Here is a 27,547-nt window from a genome sequence, read left to right as displayed (position 1 = left end):
AGATAAAATAAAGTTATGTGGCGGTTCTGATAAGTCAGGATATTAAGGAACTAAAAATGTAATAAAGGTGAAACTTTTAATTGTAATTTCTTATGATTTACTTATTTCCAGTTTATTGAATTAACGCTATTTTTATTACCCTTTATTACGTAACGTGTGAATTACGCAATGTATTTCTCACATTAAGTGCATAAGATCTTGAAAAAAATTTGATAAATGACCCCTAAAAGTAATTTTGGAAACATAATGTTCTTACTAGGAATTATTTAAATTGCGATTTAAATCTTTTTAAGTTCTGTTCAAATTCTTAGTCATATTGCTTATACAGTTTTTATTACGTTCGTTAGAATATTTACTTAAAAAATATACAAGGGATGGTTAATATGCAATCCAGTAAAAACAATTTCGACGATATACAATATAAAATATATTTTATTATTTTTTTTATAACAATTAACAATTCTGTTATAAGTAAAATTTTAACATCTTGAAAAAAGACAGTGGTTGTTTTAATTAAAAAATAATAGCAATGTCAAATATATACAGCGTAATTTATGTATACAATTATTAATAAATGTTACCTCATAGTAATTAACATAGCTCAATGTATTTAAATACAAATTCGTTTACTTGATAATGATTTAAGTATAAAATACAAGATTACAAAAAGTAAGAATTCTTTTAAATGGCATTAATGCAATAAAAATTTTTTTTAGATAAATAACATTGCACTAAATTATAATTAACTACACATTTTTACATGTAGGGGAAAATGGTGGAAGATGGGATCCCTAAGAAAAACTTGCTGTATTGTTTTATATTTACTGATTTTGTGTCGGTAAAATATACTGTGTATAGTGTTAATAACTGTTTACACAAATATATTAAAATTGATTTATAAAATTTAATGGATAAAGCAGAAAAAAGTAATTTTTAAAATAGGACAATACAAGGTAGTATGGGACACATCCATTTGCATATGTTACACACATATACGGTATTAATTGAAAACTCACTTTTAAAGGATCTAAAACTAGTCTTGAATACTTGTTGAGGATTTTCTCGATGAATAGCCATTGTTCTCTCCAATGTAGATTTGAGTACATTAAAATTTCTTATCGCTATACGATACTTCATTTCTTTTTTCTGTATACTCCAGCGGCTTTTTGCATTGATGTCTCGTTGCTTTTTTTATACGTTTGAATGAGTTTATTTAAAAATTAAGCGAGGTTATGGAAATCTCCTCATCTTGCTCCAAATGTTACATTGAAATTAATTAAATGATAATATCATTGTTTGTTTACGATTGAAGTTAATATACATAGAAATAAAAACCTTGAGAAGTTGCTTGTGTAAAAGTAATAAAGTAATAATATTATTGAGAATTGTTACTAAGCTGTTAATGTTTGAAACGTGTCAAAAAATAAAATCATAAGCGTAACTAGTGTTTCTTTTACTTTTAGTGACATGAATGCAAAATAACACGAAATAAATTGCCATTCAAAAGAATGTCCTATTTTGTTCTGTGCCCCCATCTTGTCCCACTTTCCCCTAATCTGAAACTTAACTTACGTACAACATAATACTTCTTAAACATATATAATTAGAATTACGAAGTTCTTGTTATTTACAAGCACTTACTCAGTCCAAATATGACATTATATAAATAAGTACTCTTAGCTATCATATACATTGTATATGAGGGCAAGAAATGGGATTTAATTTTACTAAAAACAAAGTGAAGGTTTCAAGCATTATTTACAGTGTCTTAAATTGTTCGGTCAAGTTTGAAATATTTGGTAAAAGCATTATTGTTGTTTCAACGATTTCGTTGTCGCCGTTGATACAGGTTTCTTCAATAAATAAGTTTTAATATTTTGGAATGGTATATCAAAAAGTAGGGTAAGACCTATTGATAAGAAAGCAATCCATACCATTTCATTTAAATTTATCTGCAAAATACATTCATTACAGTAACCAGTTTAATTATCAGTTTGTTTACGTACAGTAATGTAAACTTACTTGCATGCTGAGGAAATCATAATGTGAAGAACTCCTGGTTGTCCCAACGTTATAAAAATATATTGGGAATTGTGTTAAATATGTTGCATAACTCAGTCTCGTGGTTATTAAAAATCCTTTCCATGCCAAAAATTTGCTAAATTGATCTAAAATTTAATGTAAATATATTACATATAATTAATACTTACGTTTTAAAAAAAATGTTTAATTATATACGAGAGACATCGCGTCGTAGATAGATAAGTTATCGAATGTATATTTGTCGTTGACACTTAATCGTTTACTATTAAAAGAGTAATTTTAAATATTAAATATATGAAATCTATTTAGTTTCACCTTTTTCAAATTAGTATTCAGTTTCCTTCACAACTATTTAATTATGTAAAATTATATTATATTACCAACACTATCTGTTTTGTCAGTAAAAAATTTATTACACAATGATTAGCTCTCCGATTACGCATGATTAAAGTCTTTTAAGTCTTTTCCTATATTTATGTAGCTACATTTATGTTGCACATGATTCGATACAGCAAAATTCTAAAGTCTAATATATAATATTATGCTTCGTATAATGCATCAATATGTGAAATATTGAAATGAAATAGCTTTGTTTTATAATTTACGTATGTTTCCTATTAATCAGTCTCAGAGAATGTCGCTAATATCTCGTCGGAAAATATTCAGGTATTTTTAATGAAAAACTTTCAAGTGCAAAGAGTTAGAACTTCTTTCTATCATTTAACTTAACCACCACGTCTATTGGTAAATCTTCAAACATTTATATTCGAATGTGGCGGTAAGTTCTAGCAATCTTAAACTCAGTCCTTGAACATTCCCTGCATCCCTCCCACCCACGCAGACTGTATGGTCTCTATTTATTGTTAGCTATTTAATCTAGCACTTGCTTTCAAAGGCTCAAGTGTATTCAAACGTTTCGAGTCTAACGTAAGTCAATACCCATTGCTCCTCGCGATTGAAGACAACCGAAGCCAAAGTAACTGAACTATTTCTAAATGCTAAATTCTAAATAATAAAGAGTGAAAACTAAACAGTCGATGAAATGTGAATGATAATAGGCAACCGCGAGTTATCATTTTTCGAGAGTTCTGTGCAAAGGCGCCTCATTATCAAGTTCCTATCTATTGCCTTGAGTAATATTTTTCTTTAAACGCGCGAATCGTCTCATTACGTTAAAACCTGTTTACTTTCGTGAATTTTGTAATTACAGTGTGTGCGGATTACTTTTTAATCTATCAACTCCTTCGGTGTACAGTTCGCACTACGTACGGGCAAGGTGAATTCTGCTAAAACGTTTTATCTGCGTGTCCCACGGACAAGATACAGCGGATTAGAACGTGTATTCTGTATGTCGTGTGGATACTCTCTCTTTTTAATGACAACGATAATCACCGTTTTTATTGAAAAGAAAATCTAGTAGAGCGGTATCAACACGCTCCTATCGACTGGTAAACAGGTTTAATGACGGCCACACTTTGTACTCATGTGAGTATTCTGAAAAATGCCCCGTGGAGCGCCAGATCGCAACTTCGAGGTAAACGGCTTTCTTTCACATTGCATGCTGGCAACCGCAATTCTACTGACCTGCCTCACGCATGTCGCTATTGACAGGTCGTTGCAGTTGCGGAAAGTATTGAATTGTTTATGACTAGAAAATGAAACTAAAATCACGATTTTATTACTTTCGATTGTTGCCTTCTCTTTAGACGCAGACTCTAGAATCTGCTAACTTTTCGTGGATGTCAATAAATTATTGTTTCAAAGTTTTGAATGTATTGTATAATTTGAATATAGCTTCTATCTTCACAGTAATAAATTTATCGGAGAATAGGTTAATTGCATGAATGTATCCATAAATCTAGTTAAACTTTGCACATAAAATTATTACATCTTGAATATTTTTTGCGTAACTGCATATGAATTTTTGTGTTTGCAAGACATTTGAAATTATTTATTTATAACGGCCAATATTGTAGATTTTGTTCAGTAGCATCGATTCTTATATTTTACGTAAAATTTCGCAAGAGAAAGATATTTAAAGTATGACAAACCATAAATTGTGTTGTCCTTGTTATTTGTTTAACTAGGTAGGCTGCTTACCGTTTGTATTTCCAGTTTGATGCAGTATAGTTGCCCAACCGAAAATAGCGCACCATCCAATAGGAGCGAATGCATTGTACATTGCAGCGTGTAATGGTTCATAGACGTAATCCATAGAGCCCATATGCGCAGGACCGAAGAAGGAACCGCAAAACATTATTAGACACAGGATCCAACCTCCATACCAAGTCACCTGAATGTATATATGTATATGAAAAAAGTTTACACGGAATGGTTTACAAATAATTTTGAATTAAACATTTTTAAATGAAATTTAAAGAAACATTTTATTACGTTGTAAAATTTCATTGATATGTGTGCATGTTGTTCGAGAGCTTTCTATTGTTTTTCACTTTACATATTTGCAATATTTATTTTTATATTAATTTTTATATTAAGAAATTAATATAAAAATATATATTAATTTCTTTAAACTTATTAAATTTATTCAAAATTGATTTATTTATTTAATATTTATTTATTCTTTTGTATATTATTCACTTACTTTACTCATCTTGTAATCTTTAGGTACATATCTTAATAAATAACCAACAAAAATGCCCATTATGTACACTGTTAGTCTATGTGATGGCAAGGTGTATGAGAAATCTGCAGTATCAAATAATTGTCTTATTCTGCAAATGGAAAATTACCATTAAATAAGTATCCAACGAAGAATTTCCGTATATTACAAATATAGATTTTTAAGAATCTAACTTACGATGTACCGAAGAAGACGTAATTACTTAGGTGCCTAAAATATGTTACAAAAAATCGCAGAGACGTTGAAAATAGAGCACACAAAGTGAGAATAACAGTTCCAGCCTTTGGTTTTTTGTAAAGTAGCAACACCATCAATGGTGAAAGGAAAAACAGTTGCGTGTCTATACCCAAATGATGTGTATGAGTTAAACACTGAAAGATCGAACAAGATATTCAATTTATAAAATAATTCCCTGCTATAGTTGATTTAATTATTCCTATAAAATTTTCTGTCTATGTACCATCGATTCGAATCCAAAATAGTTATGAATAAACAGGAAATTTTTCCACCAAGCTCTTTTACAGATATTCGCGTGTTCAGTTATAACCAAGTTCCATTGCGGACCAGAAGCAATATAAGGTAGGACATAAGTACAGAACAGCATTAGTGCAGCCAGTGGTGGTATAATTCTAAAAATTGGCAAGAAGGTAAATGAAATTTGTAAAATCACTTCTTCTCTGTTGAAATTCTATTAATTTTATTATTATTTTTAAAAGTAGAAATAACATCTACAATACGTATAGCTATTTAATAAAGTAATATCAATAATTAGTAATTTTGTCATACCTGATTAAACGGGACAAGTACTCATCTTTGATATTCAACTTGCCAGTTCTTTTTAACTTGCCGAGGAATGAGTATGACGTTAAGAGCCCGGAAAGCATTATAAATGGATCCGTATAAAGACTCGCGGCTCTTCCTAAAACTGTCCATGGTTTACCAAGATACTGAAATAAAAACATAACGTGTATCTCCTTATTACAGTAATTAATCCTTTTGCTATAATGACAAATTTATTATCGGTAAAATGATATGCGTTAAATGCACTTGGATACTTTTAACAAATTATTGAATCTATCTTAATATTTCTATATTCTGTCAAATTCACTTCGACACTTCTAACAAACTAATCACAAAGTAGATGTTAAACAAAAACTTGCAAAACCTATAATTTTGTTTTTATTTGAAAATTCTTGAAAGTTAAAAGTAGAAACGGTCGGTGAGTATATTATTTAGGTATTTATCGCCCATCACAGCGAAAAGGTCAAAGGAATCTTTTTTTAAAGTGAAATAATCATACCTCGCTCATTTCGGTTCTGTTTGAATATGGATTAAAGAACAGGGCCATACTTTTATGAGCCATGAGCAACATCAACGCATTTATAGCTCGAATGCCATGAAGCGTAGCAATATCATTCTTTTCACGCTCCAATGATATAAGCTTCATGCAGTTGCGTTTTAACGAAAATGATAAGAACAGCTCGCTAGCAGGTATATTATAGTGGTCGTAAAGTGCAGCAACGATCGTTAGTGCCAGTATAATTATAAAGAGTAAACTAAAAGAAATATAATCAACACGTTAACATTTATTTATAATACTTATGAAACCTTTAATGAACGAAAGCTTTGTTGGTGGTTACCTGGCGTACATAGTTTCCTTTGGAAGCTCCATCTCTTGCACTTGACACATTTCTTCATTCACTTTTACTTTTATATTGATATCCATCTGCGAAGTGTATCTCGTAAGGATATCGCGAATAGATGTTTCGACATCTTTAGAGCTACAGGTTGCCGGTGCACATATTCCCCAATTAATTACGTTAAATCTTGGTACTCGATGTCCTGGCTGTAGCAAAAATTTCAACTACATATAATGATAAGCGTGACAAAAGTATTAAAAAATGATTTAAGCAATCATAAAAAGTATTTTTCATTTTAATTTATTTGTATGTTTTGAATGAATATCATTTTGTCGGATTTAATTATTTTAGGAATTGATTTTGATGAAATGAATTCATACGTTAGCTTGTTCTACCATTTTTAAGTAATGTGTAACTCTCAGTATTCATTAATGTGTAAATTAATTAATGTGCAAATCAGTATTAATTAATATGTAAAATTCTCAGTATTAATTACTGTGTAAAATTCTCAGTATTAATTAAAATTACCAGAAACGATTTTAAATAATTTTCTTTGAATTTATTTTCATCCGAGGAATTTTATGAAATTATCATTGAAGAATTTATAGAATCATAATGAGAAAAAAGGAGATTTTTATGTCTTCTTAGGAACATACAATGAATCTGTGCTCTTGAACTTGTGACAAGTCTTGAAATCTAATATTATGATTAAGACGCAGTGTCTTGTACGTGTAATACTTTTTCTCTTAATGTTAATGAAATACTAATTTCGTTCGATTCTAAGAATGAAATATATAGACTGATTATAATCAATGAATAATCAATAATTATTGATCCTAATTAATGTGAATTAACAAGTTAAATGAGAACTAATTTTTAAATTGTAGATTTATGTTCCACAATTGCTGGTATTCAAATAAATTTTTCATAAGGAGAACTCGTTTGCACATTGTTTAGGATGAAAAATATCTTTAAAATAATGACATAATCGTTGTTTAGGTATTTTTGTCACATTTCGGAATATGGGGCGAAATGACAATGAGGTACGTGTCAAAAGTAGCCGCGCGAATCACTTTCTCGCATTACGATACGTTCTCTAAAAGTATAATACGTATTGATTGCACAACTTGCATGATTTGTTGCGATGAAAACTCAACAAGGCTACTAAACAACTTTGCTATAAATTTGCGTAAGCCTTATCGTAATATATAACACAAGGTAAATTTCTTATGAAATTTATTGCGCTCAAATATGGTACATGTCATATTAGAAAGCGTAATCGATAGAAGAGTAGCGTATACATTGAGTTCACTATGATCAATATTGGCCAGGATTTTAATTTGTAACATTTACATATGCTCTTTCGTATACTATGCAATCTACTAATATTGAAACAGGTATTTGCAACTTTTATTTATAACATTTGATTTAAACGTTACTTCAAAAAATTAAACATGAAGAGACAAAAATTATATATTTCTCTTCAAAAATTGTATTTCTGTTTTGTGTATTTTTTTCTGATACGTTTCGTCATAGTTAAAAAGACCGTAATTTAGTGAATGTGAAGAATTTTAATTGTAGATATATAATTTAAATACAAAATAATTATAATTATATATACATGTATATATATTTTAAGTTTTTATTTAAAATTCATTTAAAATTTATTTAAAATTTCTTGTTTCAACACGACGAATTCAAAATTTATTCGATTGCATCCTTCCTTATTGTTCATTTAGCATCATCATCATTTCCGCCGATAACTTCCGAATAATGACTATCCAGTCTTGCGACTAATGCATACGTTAGCTTCTGTTGGAAATTACAGTACTGGCGTCTCGAAAGAGGTTGCGGTTACGGGTTTCCTTCGCCGGTAAAGCGTTAAATATAAATACGTACTTACATCGGTAATGTTACTTCTGAATGCGTAGTGAGAGTGCATGAGGCGATGGATGTGCTTGAGATCCAACCGCGACTCGTCGATGCTAAGTTGTAGGTACGCTAAGCAGTATTGTCCTCGGATTCCTTCACTTCCTTGTATCCCGATGCATTCGTCGAAGTCACCAAACTGATTTACATTGCCATTTAGAAGGCCAGCCGGCATTTTCGCGGTTGCATCATACACTTAACGCAAAAGGAATGTACTTAAATTTTAACGAATAACTTATAGATCACTGGCTGATAGATCGTTAGCTCATAGAGCCGATCAAATCAACCGAGTCGTTATCTTGGAAATGACTTAACTTTAAAAAACTGAAATTAACCCCTTGCACTATGATTTCTTTTGCAACTGTCCTCAATAGAGCTACTTTATTGTTCATAATTTATTAGAAAACGAACAAATTCTGTGCTCATCCTACGTTTATTCTGAAGCATTACAATTTATAATGGAGAAATATTATTCAATTTAGAGAAGTAAGTCACATTTGAAATCTTCGCCACGAGTCTAACAGGATATTGTAAGGCAAAGGGTTGATGATGATAATAGTTACGATCTTACATTACATTTTCATTTTTAAACGGGTTTTTTAATGGATTTAAGCCACTTTTAAAATAAACAGCTCAATTCAAAATAAATTAAAAAATTGATGGTTCAGATTTGTATTTTACAATGGCAAATCAAGTCCTTCGCAGGAATATTTCTTTCGTGATTGCTTTCATAATGGCAGATGGATTGACTGTTTTTCTGTTTGAGATGATTTATGGTTGGGTCATGGCTCAACGGGATCATGTCATTTATAGCCTACGCATCTAATTGTAAGTGGGAAACGAGTACTGGGTCATTTGGTATAATCAAATGCATTCATGTTTGCATGCGTTATACCGTATACTAATAGATAAGGTATTAGATTGTTTCATCTCTGTGAGTGCTGCTAACGCATTAAACTGGTTCTGTTTTGACTGATAAGAATAGAATATCATTTTACATATGTATTTTTACCGGCGAATAATTGATGCTGTTCGATGGAATAATCAATTTATCTACTTATCTAAACTGTAATTATTTTCTATGCAAATCACTGTATTTAACATATTAAATTTCATTTCATTGTAGTTAGTTGGCTACAAGAAATTGTTTAACAAGTATGATTGTTTTTTATAAAACATGAATAATAAGTGTATTCAAACAATTATATGCGTATTATTAATTACAAGCACAGACTGTTACACGTGATTATTAATGACGTTGCATTAATATTATTAATAAAATTTAGTTTATCAATTATAGCACAATATTTACGAAAGTAATTTTGTCTTTCTCTATGGATATATCCTCTTCTTCTTCGTCTATCTAGGTAATGTTTCCGGTATAGAAATGTAGGTACATACTATAATTATTTCAGGAATTCAAAGGTCACCGTTCAACTGGTATAGTAATAAAAGCATACTCAATTACATAAACACGCAATTAAATTCACGTTTCGTGCGAAGAAGGATATCTTACAAAATGTAACCTTGATTACTGGAAATTGGTATTTTTATTAACGTCACGAAGGTTGATTCTGTGTGGATAATTAAAACTATACTAAATGCATGTAAATATTTTAATTTATGTACGTATTAGGTCTACCGAAAAGTTCAGTTCGTTTTTTAATTAAAATAAAATAATTAATGTTCACTAAATTCGTTAATATTTACTAAACAATATCATTCCCATCGTTATTAACGATCTATTCCCAGCGTGATGATAATTTGTGAATTCCATTTCTGTAGATTCACTAATCTTTGGAAACTGGAGATGACATTTTCGGACAGAACTTTCCGGTAGACCTAATACATACTTTGGAGTTCCAGTAATATGGTAAACTTACTTTTTAAAGCCCATAAAGTGAATTTAGACAATTCCCGATGAAAAATGTCTGCATGCCTTTTGCATTGTGGGCTTACACGACCAGCACCAGGATCGTATGCAGGGAGAATTTGCAGTAATTTCTTTGCATCGTGATCGATTTGTTTTGAGAAGTCATCTGTAAGAAATGTAAATAGTTGATTAGTTTATATCAATTTACATTAAAAAGAAATATTCAGGAAATATAACTGTAATAAGTAATTGGAACTACATCCTAATTCATTCTTTCTGAAGTGTAATAAATACTTAAACTTCTTGTGGTGAGTGAAGATTTAACGGCAAGGTAATAGTAAACAATACTGCGTAACATCCATTGCTAATGTAAACTACACGGTAGTAAAACATGTTGTATTGTTGTTAAAATAGAAAAATATCTTTTACACGTCCATATCCATTACGTACTTGAAATTTTATTACGCTTGAATAAAGCAAACAGTACCCAGTTTATAACACTTGTTTTGTGCTCTCCTTTCATTCATTTAAAACGCAATTATTGTGTGATCCTTCGCGTCGCTTAAATTTTATGGGAATAAACCTATCAATATCACTATTATAAGAATACATTTTACTAATTAAGTTTTTATATAACGTTATTTTGTCACAGACGAAGCATGACATTTATTTATTTCTTTAAAAATCTTAAGACCAATTCATATTCAAAGGTGTTATAAAAGCACGGAATCACAAAATAACATACTTATACATGTATGTACCATACGAATGATGAACAATACAATTCGTGTATTTTATCTTCATCAAAAGTCAATATCAGTTTCTAAGCAAGTTAACTCACAGCAGGACTCCGAATAACGCAACTTGAAAAATGATTGCAAAATAATTATAAAAGCGAGATTCATCATAAGAAAGTGATACAAGCAGAGAAAGAAGTTGGGCTGATATGAAGAAAGGAAATGTAACGTGAGATTCGTAACCGTGAAATTGCTATAACACGGAATTTGAAGAAGTTGAAAACGTAATTCCAGTTAGCTTCTTGTTAAGAATATGCTAACGAGTAATGTAACTTTCAATCCGGTTATCACAAAGGTAAGATTGCAACAAAGCAAGTGAAGAAAGACTTTCACCATCTTTCAATCAGCTCACACGATTTCAGGTGAATCGTAATGAACCGGTCACGTACGTGTCCCGTGTGCAAATTAAGATTTCATCGCCGGAAAAAAAGACATCGTCATCGGTTATCCTGACATTGGCATGTTACTGGACGTGCTGACATAACTTCTCTGTAAATGTGGCCTTCTTCGATCAGTAACCGGCGGTACGTATTTCCGACAACGTCGCGGAAGAAGCTGTGGAATTTTAGAAAAGGTCAAAAAACGGATGATGGTTCGTTCAGGCGGCATCCTCAAAACGTTACTGCTATTCTGAACGTGTGCAGAATATAAAGAATCGTTATTAAGCGTTATTATTACATCTTGTTCGAAATATGAACGTGAAAGGTAACTGTATCGCAGTGACAAGGAGTTTAAAGAACTGTCAAGAATACTAAATTTTTGTGAGGAATTATTATTGTTAAACGCATCAATTCTATATAAAGTAGTTATAGATGCTTTAATATAATATAATCATAAGGATAAAAATAAGTATAATTATTAATACAAATATGGACAACGGAAAACATGTTAATTTAATTGTTTAAATTAATCTTTAGTTTTATATCTCTTTTAATAAGGAACTTCGTATTACTGCGTTAAGACTAAATTCAAGGCTTACTACATAGTATCCTTTCCCTTACGTTTACTTACGAGATAAAAACAACATTTAGTCAACTTCGATTTGAACAAGTTTTTATGAGATAATAGTAAACAAGTTCCCAGTGATACGTATCAGATATTAGGCGTACGTAAAAGTATTAGTTATTTCATAATTTCTTTATAAATATACCCTGTATAAAAGTCATAAAAGAATAACGAATTTTATTCAATGTTTACAAGAATCGTATAAAAAATATTAATCTTATTAGACACTTATATTAACCAATAGTGCTCAATAAACATGTGACTGAAAACTGTCAACATTACATTAAAAGAAAGAACTGATTCATTTTTAGACCGTAGATGTTTAAGCGCATTCGAATTACGAATCGTAATTTACAATGGAGAATCATTTTTACTCAAAAATACTGTAAAAAACACTACACCTTGGAAATTTTCCACAAATGCATACAAATTCGTAGTTTACTTATCACTATCATATTTGCAAGTCGAAAATGCTATTATTTATTTAGAGAAATAATGTACGTAAATAAATCAGTTTGAAAATGCGTTTATTGAACACATAAGGGTTAGTAAGGGTTAAAGGCAAATGCAACTATGTAACGGGATTTCAAAACTATCACGAATTTTTTACTATCAGTTATGGCTATTATAGGAAATTTGATTAAGTCAAAGTGTATGCAATTGTAAATCATCAGTATCAATCACCGATTTATTTATACTAACATATGCCAGGTCTAAATTAACCTTTTTCCGAGAAATACCGCTATACCAGAATTATTCTGCAATGCTAATTGAGTTGTTCTGTTTTAAATAAAGTAAAAAATTCGGATTATCAATGCAACAAGCGAAGATTAATTAAAACTTTGTGGTGCTCGACCTTTGTGATTTTAATGTATGCATGGATTATTTACCAGGATTATTTACAGGATTATTTACAACGTAAATATAATAAAATTGCAAAATAAAAAGATACTTTAGGTGAATGGGAATTGAAATATTCTAGTTCGTTAACTTTAATGACGCGAATTTATTAGTAGAGGCGTATTAACATGTCACAAAAACAACCTATTAAAGTTAAAAATAAAAGTCCATCCTTTATTATGTAATAGTACATTTCGAGTGAGAATATGGAATTTAAATTTTATACTGGTGCAATGTCAGTATGGCAACCTTTCAAAAACTTAATGTAATAAAGTGAAATGGACTTTTAATTTAATGCATTAAACTTGTATTATATTTATATATATATATCGAATATAATATAATTTGAAGCATAAATATATACGCCTAATGCGCGGTTACTTTTCAATTTAACAATAAAATGGCAATTCATTTTCCATTTAAAAGAGTACGACAATATTATTAATGGTTTATTAATATTAACATCAATTTTGATCATTTAAATTATGCAATAAACTGTGGAATTAAAATATTTACAAATTGTGCAAAGATAATTAAACTTAGTTTTAAGTTTTATAAATTGATAAATGCAGGTTTTACTATTAATACTGCACACACGGAACAAAAATAATAATACAAAATAAATGAATATTTATTTGATTAAATGTCAACCGTCTTCCGTTTTTTCATAATCCCAATACTTGTCTTTTATGTTTATTGCAAACATTACACACGTTTAGCATACACGTGACACTATGCTAATATATGCAGTGAAAACCAATGACGTTTTCGTAATAAACCACTACTGTTGCTTCGAAATGTTAATATAACCACAACCGAGGTTGACCCAGTTTTCTTCATTTTTGCCGTAACAAAACTTCGAACAACATTTTATTGCAACAAATGTCACTGAACTAGGATTAGGACCGGATGTACCGCATTCATAACTACCTATAACAAATTATTTTTTTGCCTACCGTTTTATTGAATAAGTAAACTAACCATGCAAATGTTTTGCTGCGATACCATTTGCCAATGAATATTATTTAATTAACTATAACCATTTAAATATTAGGTCACTTAATGTTTTTAGATTATTATCTAATATATAGGATGATACAAAGTTTGCAAGCGTATTTGTGAAAATTTTCATACAATTTTTCATATTATTAATATCTTCTAAATCTATTGTTAGAAATGTGACTCTTCAGCTAATCTAATAATTACGATCAAAACTAGATCTACGGTAATGTACAGTTTGTTCTACGTTCTTAGAAAAATTGATATTCCTTCATTTAGATCTTGAAAATTATAGGTTTAAAATCAGACGATTACCGTACATAATTGCATAACTGCATCAATCAAAATCGACTTAAACATTTACCAAATAACGTTTATAAAATTCAATATGAGTCAAATTGTCTTGTTTTGTAAATCTAGCGTTAATCCTTCAATGAACCAGTCTCGCATTTATCTTCGAGGGGGTTGAACATGCGACTACCATAACATGTGACGATCATCTTATTGGTTGTAGGAACAAGATCACCAATGAAATGTTAGGATACTTTTATAGTCAGTTAACGCCCAGACTGGAATAACCGCCTTCAAGGTAACGGTATATGGTGTAGGAGCTATTTACTGGTTTCTATGAATTAGAAAAAAATCTAAAGCGGCGGTACAAGTCGTTGTAATCATATTATGGGTGCGGATGAACGATACTTCTACACGTGGGTTTACGCTGGTCTTACAAGGTAGATAGTTACGCCAAGGAAGTTAACGTGCGAAGGCTAATGTGAGTAATGCTGTAATACTATTAGTTTGTTCCTCTTGTTCTTCTTTTTATCGTGAACAAAAATTGTTAGGTATATATAGTGGAACATCTTTATTTCAAAATTATCAGAAAGGGTATTGATGACTTATGAAAAATTGTAAACAAGATAAGTTTGTATCATCGTAAAGTAAAAGCTATGAAAAAATTTTCTTTTTAAACTTCCCCTTCTTTTCCATTTTCCGTTATTTAGTAATCCTCGAATTGGGGATATTTGCAATTCGTTAAATACCTTTCTCGCTTTCGATGACTTAATTAAAGTTAACCAAAAAAGGTTATAGTTTTAGTTCTTTTTAAGTGTTAAGTTAACCAATCAAAATGAAAGTGAAAATTAAGTCCGTTGGAGTAATGCACACCACAAACCGTCTGATAGAAAGTGTAAATTTACAATGTGAGATTACGGAAGTTGAATTACCAGTGTCGGAAGTCGATTCTCACGGTGAGATCATAATCGAGAAAATACAGACGTCAAGAATCGTGCGAAGTGTCGTGAAACTATACGGCTTCGAAATTATCATCGCGTATGGTTAATGATGTAAGATACGATTCTGACGGAGAAACGCTTCTCCAAATTCCAGTATGCGAATATTTGTGGTCACTGCCAGCGTGCCGATAATTGTGCAATTGGATAAGGTAAAAATATTTTCAATCGCACGGTAACTACGTTCTTTGATCGCGTGTCAGTCACGAACGATTCGCGTTTATCATTTTAAAACGTGTTGAATGAATCCGTTTCGGTGATCATACATTTCACTAATTGACGAGCGATAATAATACGCTTATCTGTGTACGTGAATGAGCTGTTCGAGAATTAACGTGCTTATCACAATTATTCGATGGTGAATGTTTCCTACATAACTCTCGATATCGGATCATGCGAAATATTTCAGAATGTGCCACAGAAATTAAATAATTTCGGATATCTTACAACGAGATTCAAAAATCAATTTTTTTCGGATATCTTAAAACGTAAATAATATTAGGTCATATAAGTAATGTCATTCTTTTTGTGCTAACTTTCAATGTATAAAATGAATGTTTACGTTTTTTTTTAATTGTCGACGTGTTGACCATCATTAATACACCATGTACGATCTTTTCCTATTTTTCGATTAACGTTTTAATACCATTTTCGAGCAGGTTCTGTGGGTTTCCACTAAAAAATTCAGGAAAAACGACATTACTTGTGAAATAACCTAATATTTCGGTTTACTCCCATTTTTATTAGAATTATACCAATTAAATGTCGATGTGACATAACTTGAATTCCACAGTCCAATGTGTGTTAAATCAGGAATTTTGGTACTGATATTATGATTTCTAAATGTTTCAGTATATTTTGATTGTATCAATTTGTATGAAAATTATACTAAAATGAAATATGCGTAAATTGTTACATATTAATTGAACTTTGTCTTTTTATTACTTGGAAAATCTGTGATGTTATCCTTGTTATTAATCACAATTCAATATGTAGCTTCGATCGCTTCTTATATTAATTTTACAAGGTGATCTTTCAATATTATACCAATTTACTAAGAAAAAATGATTTCATAGTTCTAGCTCATATTTTACGTTAACGAGTTTACCATTACCAATGTTACATATTCGTAACGACCTTAGCTTCCAATTTGTATAAAGAAAGTTAAATGAATTTTGGACGAGTAGTTATAACATTGTTCGAGTAATTATTCACTCTTCTATGTTTCATGTTCTTAGTGCACTTCAAAAAACATTCATTGCATTTAAAAAAAACATTTTATGCGTGAAGACTATCATGTAATTAAAGTTCTATACTTTATATTCTAGTTTTCTTCAAAATGCTGATTTATATAACCTGAATATATTAACTATTACTTACAAAATTGTAATGAGCTAACTAATACAATGTTCATGATTTTTATTATTTTATTATCAAAATGTAATTAAAAAACCAATTCATTAACGATACTGGGTGTAACGTTAAAAATATTACACTCGAAAGTCTTACAAATTAAAAAACATGTCAAAGTTCTGTTTTTCTAGAAATGCAATAACCATAGAAACTTTCCACAAAACGAATCAATAAAAAGTAGAAAAATTGTAATTTCTAATTGAACATTTTCTGCGATATTGTAAAATATAGTTAACATAGTTGCAGTTATCGTTTGCTTTCATTACTGCGCACGAATCATAACAGTCTAAAGGTAATTACATTTCTACATGGCATCTTTTTTCTAGAAGTGTTTAATTTATTACGTAAATAATAGCAACAATGCTGATTCACTTATTTCCAGATATTCTGCATGCGAAATCTAGTCTAATCTAATCAAATCATTTGCAGAAGGATAATTATCGCATACCACATGCAAGAACTAACATTTTCGTCACTTCAATTTCGTCACCGATCTAAATACATTCTCAAAGCGTTTTCACGAATATAAATCATGAATTTATACGGCCATTAAACCTCACGCGCTACGTGAAAACTGTGCACAGGAACGTGTCCCCTCATCTTTATCGACGTCGTAGAAACAAACTCCCTTTTTCTCCCAGTTAACACTTAAGAAATAGCGTCACTGTTTCACGGGCAATGGGATCGTAGTATACAAGTCAAGTGGATTGCACACACGAAAATCCAATAGAAACGTTAGTGTCGAAATTGTAGAAAGTAATGGCGTCTCGAATTGCAATCAAGATCATTAGCATCAGGTTTTTCATTCCAAAACGGATGAACGGTTCCCCTATATTGAATAGCGCAATTCTTTTTTTCGTCGCATTTCACTCGGTCTCTGTGTAATTCACAAATCGTGGCGGCGACTACGTCGAACACGTGGCCCCCGTGAGTAACGAAATCGCATGTGGTATGCAGACACAGTACATGGATAAAAATCAGACTTGAGTAGTGACTACTATTTCGACACGTCGAAAGTAGTTTTGCCTTTTTCCAACGTTCAGTCATTCTACACTCGTTTGACCTGGTGCAGTACACTGACCGTAACTTCATTGTCACAGCGTTAAAACATTCTGTCGAACCCATACCGCATGCCGATCCGGTTTTTAAGTAGTTCAATTAGCGCTAAAACTACCGAACAGTCAAATTGATTTGTTGAAATTTTCCTACAGAAAATTCGAGAGCGCGCCTATTCAGTCTTCTATTAATTTATAATTGAGTTTGTGCATTTCTGAATCAACATATTCAGTTATTTTTCGGAGTATCGTCTGATATCTTCTCGACAATCGTGAAAAGGAGACATCAGGAATGGGTCATTTTGACTTGTCTGATAGTTCTAGTCATAATACGATTTGACACGCGTTCAATGAGATTCGGATTTCTTTGGGCAAATAAATAATTATTGATTTACTCATTACACATATAATTACTCATTTAATTGGTTAATAATTTCATCGGAGTGAAAGGAGAATAATAGTTTGTTGAATTTTATTAGGTTTTTAATTTGAAATGTTGAATATTTTTAGAAGTTATAAGTGTCTTACGATCCACTTGGGACGTATTATATTTGATTGATGTTTTAATATTGAATTTTGATAAAAATGTAATAACAACGGAAAGATTTCTAGCATCAGGTAAAAAAAGGCAATAATACTTTCTGTGCCTATTCTGTGCCTTTGAATGTATTTAATCGAAAATTGTAGATCAATTGAAGTATTAGCAAATATACAAGAACGAAAATTAATTATTCTGTCCTGCACTTTCTAATAGAACATTTGTTATGATGAGATTATTACCATGTAGAGCTGTACAATTATTCTGTACTACTTCTAATTATGTGGCTATATTTATTTTTTATTTTGTTTGATTTATTTTTATTATGTACAAGCTATTGTAATTAGTTTTCATTTTTACATCGTAATACTGTGTTTCATCCATAATAGAAAATAAAATATAACGCTATCAGCACAATCTTAAAAATCATGTTTACTGTAATAAATTGAAAAAAAGTGAAATGATATAACGATTGTCAAAAGTAAACAATATTACGAAATGTCATGGTTTTAGATATTGTAAATATTGTTGCATGTATAACTATCTCGTTCAACGTAAATGTAATAAATATAATAAAAGTCACGAATCACGAGAAACCATAAAAAGAAAATTGATTACAATACTTAGTCCATAAGTGATTGATCTTTGACCTATCAAATCGATACCATTTATGATATAATTAATATCAATCAGTGTCATTTAAAAAGAACATTTATTACTTTAAAAAATAGATGTTAAGCAAGTATACTGTTATCTCATTTGTTTTTACCTTCATTTATACATATTGAATAATTAATATATACTTACGCGAGCAGAGTGTATATACTTAATGAAACAAAGTAATTAAAAAATAGATACGAAGCGAATATATTTACAGAATCCACATGCATAATATATTAAAATTATAGAAATACATGAAACAATTTCTTCCAGGTATAAAAACGTGGTACAAAAAACGGTTATACACTTTTTGTCACGAATGTTACGTGTGCTCTAAATCGAGGCAGAATACATTAAAAGAAGTTTCCTCAAACAATAAAATTGATTAAACTCGAACATTCGAAAGTTACACGTGCAACGTTAACGCACAAATTAAACAACAATCAACCCGTGAACACTGCTCACGCCAGAAATGCTTCTTTTCGATCGGTAATCACCGATCAACCGATTCACCTAAAACCACTCTAATGTACATTCCAATATTAACCACTCACTTAAAAACATGAACATTTCTTTACTTTCCCGTTGTAATCGCGGAGTAAATTAAAGCCATAATTGATCACCAATTAATTGCGTATTCATAACACTAGAACAACCTCACCCGTCAAAATTCTGACTTCAGTTTTCTTAATTTACTACCGATATCTGAAAAGCGTTAAATATCCAAAACGACTTGAAAAATAAATACTTTCACTTCAATACTATACCCAACATATAAAGAAACTGAAAGAAAGTCTATTGTCACAATTTTCATACCAGCGTCATATTTGTGACAGGCGTAATCTTATATTTTACATACAGCAAATGAAATTATATATAAAGTTATTAACTACGGCGTTATATTTAAGAACTCAATAACTTGTTCCAATTTCATTTTTTCGATATTTCATTTAGAAGATTTATTGGATTGAATAAAATATTACAATTGAGGAGGTCTTCACTGAAATAAACGCTGGTAGCAAACGTGTTAAACGCTCGATTGTTCTACCGTTAATTATCGACTCGAACGATCTTCCGATCATTCTCGAACACAACGAAACTTACCGTAAAACGGATTAGTGTTCTGAACTTCGAGCTGCAGCGGCTTCCATGCATATTCACCCGCCTCGACCGTGTGATTCCTCAGGCTACCGATCAGCTGTATCAACGAGTAATTGGTCGATAAAGTGGTCTGATTGCGGGAGAGTACACGGAGAATTTCTTCCTCTTCCAAAGTGTTCAATCCGTTGGAAGCCAGAAGGTCCACCGATTGTCCGGCATGCGACAGTCTCATCAACAGAAAGATCGTCCACAACCTGAGGCTGGGTCCCATCTTTGTCGCAGGATTATCGAATTCAAAGATCGTCTGGTGAGTTCGTTTCTTTCTCGAATGAATCGTCGTTATCCGAGTTTACCACGACTGTCGATCACGGTGATTGCTCGGGACATTCGGGATCGATCGCGATTGCTACGTTAAAATCGGCCCTCGACGGTCACGCAATGAACCTCGCGAACGATATCCGGCACGGTCCCCAACGAACTGAGAATCTGGTCTCTTTCATGCGAGGCTAAAGTGATGACAGTCGGAACAGATTTTCTAAAACGGTGGCCACCGGACTCTTCACGGACTCTGTATTGCCCGATCATTCAAAGGCGAGCTTTATGAGTGATCGTGAAACGACGGAGTCACCTGTGGCGGCACGCACAGGGCGAAAAGAGGGGTGGACACCGCGCTCATCTCCCACTCTGGCACTCCGCGAAGGACCTTGTTAGCAATGCTAAATTCTTCGGAACGCTACCGTTTTTTTATAGTTTTCGTTAGGTACAGGTTTTTCTGTGGTTCATAGATCAACGCTTTTTCTCATCCGAGACGCGGATGGTTTTTACGGTAACACAGTAACCTGCGAACCTTCCCGTCACTTTCACACAAAAAGGTGTCACCGATCGGCTGAAGAAGATACATTAAATGATGGTTTTACGGAATATCCTTCGAAACTGATATTCATTGCAACGATTGTAACTTTGCGACCCCCTACACGGTCACAGCGAGACAAGGTCATAAACCGAACGCAACAGGTGTTGTGAAAGTTGTTTCATTCTTTGAACTAATAAATATCATTATCCTTATTTTTAACTTAAATTCGAGCTGGGAAGGATCGAATCATGTTTCTTCTATTCCTCCGTTGTTTCAGGTATTTTGTTAATTAATAATGTCGATTATTACGTGACGCATAGATTTTTGAGTATTTTACAAAATACCTTGGACTTTGTTTTGAAATTTCAGCAATATTGGTTAACTTTTTTTATGTGGAATATCTTGATATGGCTGTATGATATTCGGATAATGAAAATGGGCATTTTGAAACGAAGTGGAGGGAATTATGTTTAGAAAAAATGAAAAATACATATTTATATCAATTTTGGAAACTGATTTGCGAATATGAGATAATTTAACGAATAAATCTATTCTTTGTATTCAAAAAAATGAAAGAATATCAAGTCTCATTAAAGTTTTCAAAGATAATTATGAGTTTGATATCTCTTTTAATAAACAAATTTACTGTGTATCCATATGCAAAATACAAAATCTAAAATACATATAAATTTGATGTTTAATTTTATTAGCTAGTATACTGTTAATGAAGTTCTAATACATACATTTATGCTTTGAAATATTTTGTACAACAATTATTGAAATTAATTTAATTGAATTATTTTAATTTCAATATAATACAAGAAATGAATAAAGTTTCTAATTATTTTTTTACGCGCGTAAATGAAAGGAATAATGAATTACTTAAAGGGAATTATAATTACACTAAACATTATAATTTTTCTTAAGGAGAAATGGAAAAGTAGATAGTTTTATACATGTAGTAAATAAGAACTTGTATCTGTGTCTATTTTAAAATCTGTGAACTTCAAAAGGGCGAATTACAACAAGCGCTTCCATGCATACAATACGCTTAAAAGCTGTGGAAATACTGACTAAGGTCAATATCCTACACATTTAAATTGCTAGAGTTCCATGATACACTCCAGTAATATAAATTCCGTACTTTTTTAGGTATTCCGGCAGAAATTTAACTCTAACATAGCGGTAATAGAATAGTGCACGTAAATTGTAAATTTTCATTAAAAGACATTTTTCAATGTTAGTATTTAATTCTAACGTATGTTTATGAGATTGCTTTTTAATTTTCAATGTGGCTTTCATGTTCTCATCATAGTTAACATTCTAACAAAATGTAATATTTATAACACGAATTATATAATACGATAATAATATAATAATATCTTATGCTACCATATAGTCGCATTATGGTTTTAGAAACTATATTAAAATATTTGATTTGGGCACGTCATATTTTTCATTTTTTGAAAAACTTTTTCTGCTATTTATTGAATTCTATATCCGTGAGACGACTACAAACATAGCAGCTGCCATCAATGAGCCATTGATCTTCTCAGGTTACATGTTACTTTCCTCAACGAAAGTTAAATAAAAAACAAGTTTATACTTGGTATCAGTAATTTGAATGAAATTGAATATAATATAAGTAGTTAATACAAAGTAAAAAGAGATTTTCTCTATTTTAATAAAAAGATAAAACAAACGTAATATTTGCAATAATGCATAACAAATATGTTAAATTATGAGATCTGGAAGCAATGAGTTACACTGATAGTTCATAAATACAAAGATTTATATAAAATATAAACGAGTACACGTGGACGCATGTACAACTAACGAGACTGAGAAGAAGATCTAGTAACAAAAAAACAGGTACTGGGTATATATCAGTTGCAATTGCAGACGTGTATCTGAGAGAATATCTAAAAGAAAGAAATAGAATGTAAAATATTAACCAGTTAACTGAGGTGACTTTCTGAAAAGTGTGCATCTAAATTATTTCTCTGAATAATTTAAACATCTGGAAATTTAAGAATATATTTTGCTATTCACTAAAATTGCGATTTAAATAGCAACTACTTTTTTCGCATGACGAATATATGTATTCGTAGTAATACAAAATATTGTCATTTCTTAACTCTAATCGGACCACAATGTGACTTTGAGTCACATTTGAACCTTTTACTTGAATTTTTTGATTATTTCATATTGCATTTCCAAAAGTTTTTTTGGGGCTTTTAAAATTTGGGTCCTATAGACAAAAACAAGAACATTTTAATCCTTTTATTCTCATAAGTGACTGAGAGTCACATCGTGGTACGATTAGGGTTAATGAGTTCACTTGTCGATCACAGCTAACTGGTTCATAATCAGTAGTTGGCATATATGAATTTATATCAAGTAAATATATGTACGTTGATAAAATATAAAAACGATAAAGCGGTAATTCCAGCGAATGCATAAAAATAGTTGCAGTACCGCATATTTCATTGAGTCTTCTTCATTCGTAATAGAACCTTCGACTACAGTAAGTATCATCTAATGACGAAGTTACTACAATGTTTCTTTCTGCTTTAGTTACTATATGGTCAATTAAAAGTAATGGATAGATGCTTCAACAGGAAATCGATAAGGTTCCATCTAACTAGTAGGTGTACAAAACCTTTAATTACATTTATTAACATATTTGGTGCTACGTCATTCATGTATGAATGTATCCTTCGAGTTATAAAACATAATATGTATAACATACAGATTGTCCTATTTTATTCTAAAGATGCAATTATCTCTGACATTATTGGTTATTTAAGAAATTCTTCAAATGCAGTTTTTCTGTTTTGATGTGTCCTTGTCGTACACCCTTCATGTATGAGGATTCGTTTCACGCGAATGAAAATTGCGTAAGTAGAGTCCCTCAGCATAAAAGGAAACAAGATATTGAAAAAAGAAGCTGGTATAGGTTTAGAAATACATATTTATTTAAATAACGAATAATTCCGGACATAACTGCATTCTTAGATTATAATGGACGCCCCGTATACGAAGAATTCACCGTACTATATTTTGTGTAAAATTTTCTTCTCTCGCAATGCGTTGATACATATTTCTGTTAATAAATCAACTTTTTTGTACACTTGAAAATCATATAATTGATTACCCTATAATTATTACAAAGAATAAGGCGACAGTCAATTATGTAAATTTGTTAGGAATTCTTATTGCATTTAATTACTTCCGTCATCCGGTAAACAAATCATATATTTACAGCGGAGAATCAAACAGTACCAGACGGAAACAGTTCTCATTCTTACCATTAGCTGTCTACATGATAGATAGAGAAACAAATAAATGATATCGTCCTTAGCAATATATTCCGGTGTCATTACTTCTTCTTAAAAATAATGGAGACATTAGCCTTTTGTACTCGAAAGTTTCTTGTTAGAAGTATTCAACATTGTTTGACAAAATATAGATGATGTTTGTTAATACTAATCCAATAACAGTTCACATATAAATTAAGGAACAAAATTATTTTACTTCAATATTTCACATAATGTTGCTTTATACAAAGTTCAATATTAAACTTTATAATATTAATGTATCAAACCAAATGGTGATTGAGAGTTACACCTCGACTAGAAAGGGTTAAGCACCGGAAAAAGGTCGTACAGTTTTTTTGTTAGCAATGAATTCAGTTCCGATTTCAATTAGTATTTTCCTAGTTTAATCAAATAAGATAATATTATTTTACAAAAACTTTGTCCGTGCTTAAATTTTGATTTAAAAACCGGCACGAACTTTTTCCAGTACCTAATATAAGAACCATAATGTTCATGCGTCAGAAGTTATTTTTCATAGCGGATTTTTAATTTTAATTTCTAAACCATGCAGTACATATATTTAGTCTTTCTCTGCGTGTTTGTCGTGTAACTTCCGACACGTTGCATAGTCTTTTCGGGCTGGACAAAATATAAACAAATTCTTTTGATAATTAAAGTTTTTGTTAGAAATATATATCGATGTGTTTAATAATTTGCATTTTATTATTTTCGTTTTGGGAACGATTCTGTTGTTGTGTTGCATTCATATTTCACATGTCTATAACTTATCAATTTTTTACCGTACGTACTGTAGAATAGATAGACAGATAGTCATAAAAAATATATAGAACGTGTAGAAAAGTATTAGTAAAATGGTACGTATTTAAATATTAATCAATTTCACACATGCACACTCCTCGAAATTGATAAAACGTTATTTGTTTAGCGGTTTTTTTGTTTTCCTGTTTATTATAAGAGGATGAGTACATGTATAGAGTCCGTGAACACCTTGATTGATAGAACAGCGTAAATGTTACACTTTTGTATCGAAGCCAACTATAAAACCGAAATTTGTGATGAGTGCGTAATCTTAGTTTCGCGCACGTGGGATTGCAGTAGAGAGTGGGTCGTGGCCCGACAATGTGAAACAACGCGTTGCATTTTTCAGTAATTATTGCGACACATTGTATTCGTGCTTGTTATGAATTACGTCTTTAGTTTTGTCTTATGCTTAACGTACAATTCAGTGAATGAATCCATTGACGATTCGTCTGTAATGGAAACTTACTCCTTCTTTACAATTTTTAATTTAATCTCGACATAAACAACATAGATTGTGGCAAGTGATTTATGCTTTTGAAGTTTTTTAATGCGTAACACATTACTAATGATATTTCAACTACTAATCCAACATAAATATTTTTTTATTTCTTTGTGAGTGTTCAGGAAATGTTTAATTACGTCTTGAGAAAGTTCTAGTATAAATCAATCAAAGTATTACTTCGTTTCATAATAATTAATATTATATATGTATAATTAATATTAATTTGTGTTAATAAAAAATATTAAATTTCTTACACTTAATTATCTTATTATTACTTAGTTCAGTTGCGTAATACTTCTCGGAAAGAAATTAATTTACAATTAGACACATATCTAAGCATATTTTAGCAAAAATGGATTACTATTCGATCGATTAATGATTTACAAACATTATAGAAAGTAATACAAATATTAGCATAATCATTTTGTATTCTACTCCTTCCACGATACTATTTTTCTGATGCAAGGATCAAGAGATTGTTGTTTTAAATTCAAACAAATAAATATATGTTTTTTTTTCTGTTTATAAGAGGATTTCCTTGTATTAAAAATAAATTCTTTCTTTGTCCTTTTATAATCATACTTTTATAATTATAATATTTCCTTTACAGTTGAGCTCACCAAGAATATTTCTAAATGTATAACATCTATGATGAAAGACCAGTTTACAGTAAGAAAATGTCACTGTCATTCACACGTGAATGGTAGAGAATGTGCTAGATTCGTTTTTACTGCCTACTATTAGTCATAATTAAATAATTTACATACGTGTCGTTTTTAATAATTAACATTGGTGCATTACTTCCAAGTATATTTAACATATTTGATAAATAGAATTCTTAAATCAGAATTACTATTAATTATATATACAATTGTTATGAATTTAATTATGTATTGTAAATTACTTTAACTATTAAATAAAAGCAATTTTTAAATAAAAGCCTTACGATTGTTAAGAAAAGGAATTTCTAGCAGGTACAGAATTTTCCAACACGTAATCTTATTAATTTTTATAAATGACAGAAGGTACATCTTCAGGTTTCATTTAATCAGAAATGAGAATGTATACGTTCAATGACATCCTTGCTGTTAACCGCTGATTTCAAATGCTTCCGGTATACATAAACACTTAGGAAGACAAAAAAGTTCAATTGGAAGAATCAACGTGTTACGTTTATTGCCTAGTTTATTTCTTTTTCCCAAGAACAAATTCTTAAAACTTGCGGTATAATTTGAAGCCGACAAATGGCATACATTAAACGAGAAAAACACGTTCAAATAGATTGTTGTCCTAGACACATAAACTGGTTGAGAGAATTGTATATGTGAGTGCGCGCGTAAGTAAGTTCCTTATATTAATTCCGGTTTGACACATACAATTACTAAGTAATTTTTCCGTTGCGAGATTATCATGACCTCCTTCCTTTTTGTTTTTTTCCCATACATTTTCGTATGAAAGCGAATTAACAGCCTATAATCGGGTGAACAGTGCCTGCAGCTTTTTTTGTAATGCTTGATTTATGTGCTCAGGTATGTATATACCTAACGTTCCTTTTCACAAACATGGAATTTCTGAAAGTTTATAATAAATAATAAATTGTACGAGGTACAAACTCATTGTTTTATTCTATTAATGGACTTTGGTGAATAATATAAGATTTAAAGATCTTCATAGTATTACTGTGAATATATGTTTGTTGTAAAACGTTTTCATTTTAGACTATTTTAGACTGTACGTTCTGTTAAGTATTTATAATATTTAAATATTTCATTAAATGTTAAGTGTTGCTTTACATATAATATACAGTCCCTAATAGAATCTGTGTACACAGTGATTGTTAGTAATTTAGTAAATTTTACATTTTTTATGGAGGCAGTTTAGTAAATGGATAATAAAAGGAAGCATGGCAGAATATGTAAATACGCATTACTGCACACTTATTCAAATTCTCACTTGGAAAGTGAAATCATAGTTGTTAACAGTCATCTGATTATACTTTTTACATAATTTGTATTATGTTGGTCACAAATATATGTGGATATTTAAGACACTAATAACAAACAAATAATGCAATAACATTGTTGATGTACGACATTTTTTCATGAAAAAGAACATGCAGGGGTTTAAGATTAAAAGTTTAATAATAATTATTTATTCATTTATT

At 30.7% G+C, this 27,547-nt stretch overlaps 1 protein-coding gene and 1 long non-coding RNA gene across 3 annotated transcripts; one reads left to right on the top strand and one right to left on the bottom strand.

Annotated features, from left to right (window-relative positions):
* Nucleotides 1-508: 508 nt before the first annotated feature.
* Nucleotides 509-20,471, bottom strand: LOC116427493 (nose resistant to fluoxetine protein 6). Of its 2 annotated transcripts, none has more exons than XM_031977907.2 (12): nucleotides 19,890-20,471; nucleotides 10,140-10,295; nucleotides 8,231-8,451; nucleotides 6,328-6,533; nucleotides 5,988-6,243; nucleotides 5,474-5,634; nucleotides 5,148-5,316; nucleotides 4,865-5,058; nucleotides 4,649-4,778; nucleotides 4,144-4,336; nucleotides 2,023-2,168; nucleotides 509-1,952 (listed from the first exon to the last, which is right to left on the bottom strand). In XM_031977907.2, the coding sequence occupies exons 1-12, from the start codon at nucleotides 20,155-20,157 to the stop codon at nucleotides 1,809-1,811; spliced, it is 2,244 nt and encodes a 747-aa protein (XP_031833767.2). In that variant the 5' UTR covers nucleotides 20,158-20,471; the 3' UTR covers nucleotides 509-1,808. The 2 variants fall into 2 exon arrangements, with proteins under 2 accessions (XP_031833767.2, XP_031833766.2); XM_031977906.2 differs by lacking the exon at nucleotides 19,890-20,471 and adding an exon at nucleotides 11,260-11,316.
* LOC143174753 (uncharacterized) lies at nucleotides 10,787-13,109 on the top strand. Its single transcript, XR_012999051.1, has 3 exons — nucleotides 10,787-10,882; nucleotides 10,973-11,221; nucleotides 11,274-13,109. It is a non-coding gene; the product is annotated as an uncharacterized LOC143174753 (long non-coding RNA).
* Nucleotides 20,472-27,547: the final 7,076 nt, after the last annotated feature.

The sequence above is a fragment of the Nomia melanderi genome, chromosome 8, assembly GCF_051020985.1.
Source record: "Nomia melanderi isolate GNS246 chromosome 8, iyNomMela1, whole genome shotgun sequence".
Classification (NCBI taxonomy): domain Eukaryota; kingdom Metazoa; phylum Arthropoda; class Insecta; order Hymenoptera; family Halictidae; genus Nomia; species Nomia melanderi.
This window is presented reverse-complemented; position numbering and strand designations above follow the sequence as displayed.